The sequence below is a fragment of the Bubalus kerabau genome, chromosome 10, assembly GCF_029407905.1.
Source record: "Bubalus kerabau isolate K-KA32 ecotype Philippines breed swamp buffalo chromosome 10, PCC_UOA_SB_1v2, whole genome shotgun sequence".
Taxonomy (NCBI): domain Eukaryota; kingdom Metazoa; phylum Chordata; class Mammalia; order Artiodactyla; family Bovidae; genus Bubalus; species Bubalus kerabau.
In genome coordinates this window covers 29,706,819-29,708,561 of record NC_073633.1, presented here as the reverse complement: position 1 = coordinate 29,708,561, position 1,743 = coordinate 29,706,819, and the positions used below count along the sequence as shown (strand labels likewise).

General features: G+C 40.0%; 1 gene segment (V, D, J or C); it reads left to right on the top strand.

The window, feature by feature from the left end:
* LOC129622033 (T cell receptor alpha variable 14/delta variable 4-like) lies at window positions 1–525 on the top strand. The segment is given in 2 exon segments: window positions 1–49; window positions 209–525. Coding segments are annotated over 2 exon segments (366 nt in total).
* Window positions 526–1,743: the final 1,218 nt, after the last annotated feature.

Genomic DNA, 1,743 nt, shown 5'->3' with positions numbered 1-1,743 from the left:
ATGCTTCTCTCCAGCCTTCTGAAAGTGGTCGTGGCTTCACTGTGTTTAGGTAAGGATAGTCCCGGTGGCACTGTGCCTCCTCTGTGACCTAAGGACTGGAGGAACAGGCAGTCTTATGGGAATCCTGGGAAGAAATGTGGTCTAAAATAGGATTTTTTTATTCCATACCACTTATTCCTGAAGTTCTGATTCTATTTTCTTTCTTTAGGATCCATTATTGCCCAGAAGGTAACTCAAGACCAACCACAAGTATTAGGGCAGGAGAAGGAAGCTGTGACCCTGGACTGCAAGTATGACACCAGTGATTCACGTTATAATTTATTCTGGTACAAGCAGCCCAGCAGTGGGGGGATGATTCTCCTTATTCGTCAGGATTCTAACCAGCAAAATGCCACAGAAGGTCGCTACTCATTGAACTTCCAGAAAGCAGGAAAATCTATCACACTTGTCATCTCAGCCTCACAGCTGGAGGACTCTGCAGTGTATTTCTGTGCACTGAGAGAGCCCACAGTGAGACGTGTGTAGGAGGGACCTGCACCAAAACCCAGGGCCCTGCTCCACCTGCTGTAGGGACCAGGGCAGGGAGTTGTCAGCACAGACAGGAAACGATTAGGGTTGCACAGGCATGGGGTTAGAGAGAAGATACTCATTTTAAGAAAATAATTCTCTAGGTTCAGAGGCCATATTCAGAGCTATCATTCATAAAAAAATCCTTATCCCTAAAATTTACATTTAAATTATTTATTTATTAAAAATGTAAAATTATGTATTGAGGAAAAAATTAGCCACATAAAATCCTTGCCATGTAGCGGTTAGTATGAGCTAGAAGAATTGACTAAGGGAATTCAGAAATGTGTGAATTACAAATCAGTAAAAATATATGTGAATTGTTGGATTTTCATTTCAATTTATTCATGTTTTACCAAAAGTTTTCACTTTTGTCTCAGGTTCAAAGGATTTGTTAACAAAATAAGCCATTTGTTATATACAAATAAATAATATAGATGTTTATTGGAGAATTATCTATGATACATCACCAAATTGGGTTTTGACCAACATCCAGACTTGGATAGAGGTCAACATCCAGACTTGAGAGTTTTCAGCACTGGGAAGTCCCAGGTCACAGCACATCTGGAGTCCCAGTTATGAAAAGAGTCCTCTCCGTGGGTGAGACTTCAAAGATTGCAGTTCAGGGCTCCCATTTACAATCCCAGGGCAGTTGCAAACTGATATCATCATCAATCTGTGACCAAATTGCAGCTCTGGTTTCATGTTAATGCTGTTCATTTAGTCATGTAAAACTTAGAGTGTTGCTAAGGCTGGGGGATCCCTTTAGGAGCTCAACAATCTCAAGATTCCTTCCCCATCTTATCCATGGTGCTGGAAGTCTTGCACTCACAGCAGGCAGTTCTCACAGTCAACTCACAATCAGGGCAGTGTACAGGCAGGTTAGAGACAAGGTCAGAGGCCTATTCTGCTTTGTCTCTGAAGCCCAAACAAGACTATTTAATTTTCCTAGCAATTCATTAAATATTAATTGACTATATTATTACAGGCATTGTTTTGTCATGAAATCTCTGTGTGATTTTCCTTCTTTTGAATATCATGTTTTTTCACACCATTTAATAAATTCATTCATTTTAGTTTTGTTAGCTGAGTTAATACGACCCTTATTTACATTCTAAGGTGCCTACTTTGTGCTAATACTCATTGCTTCTTATTAACACCTCTATCACTGAATGG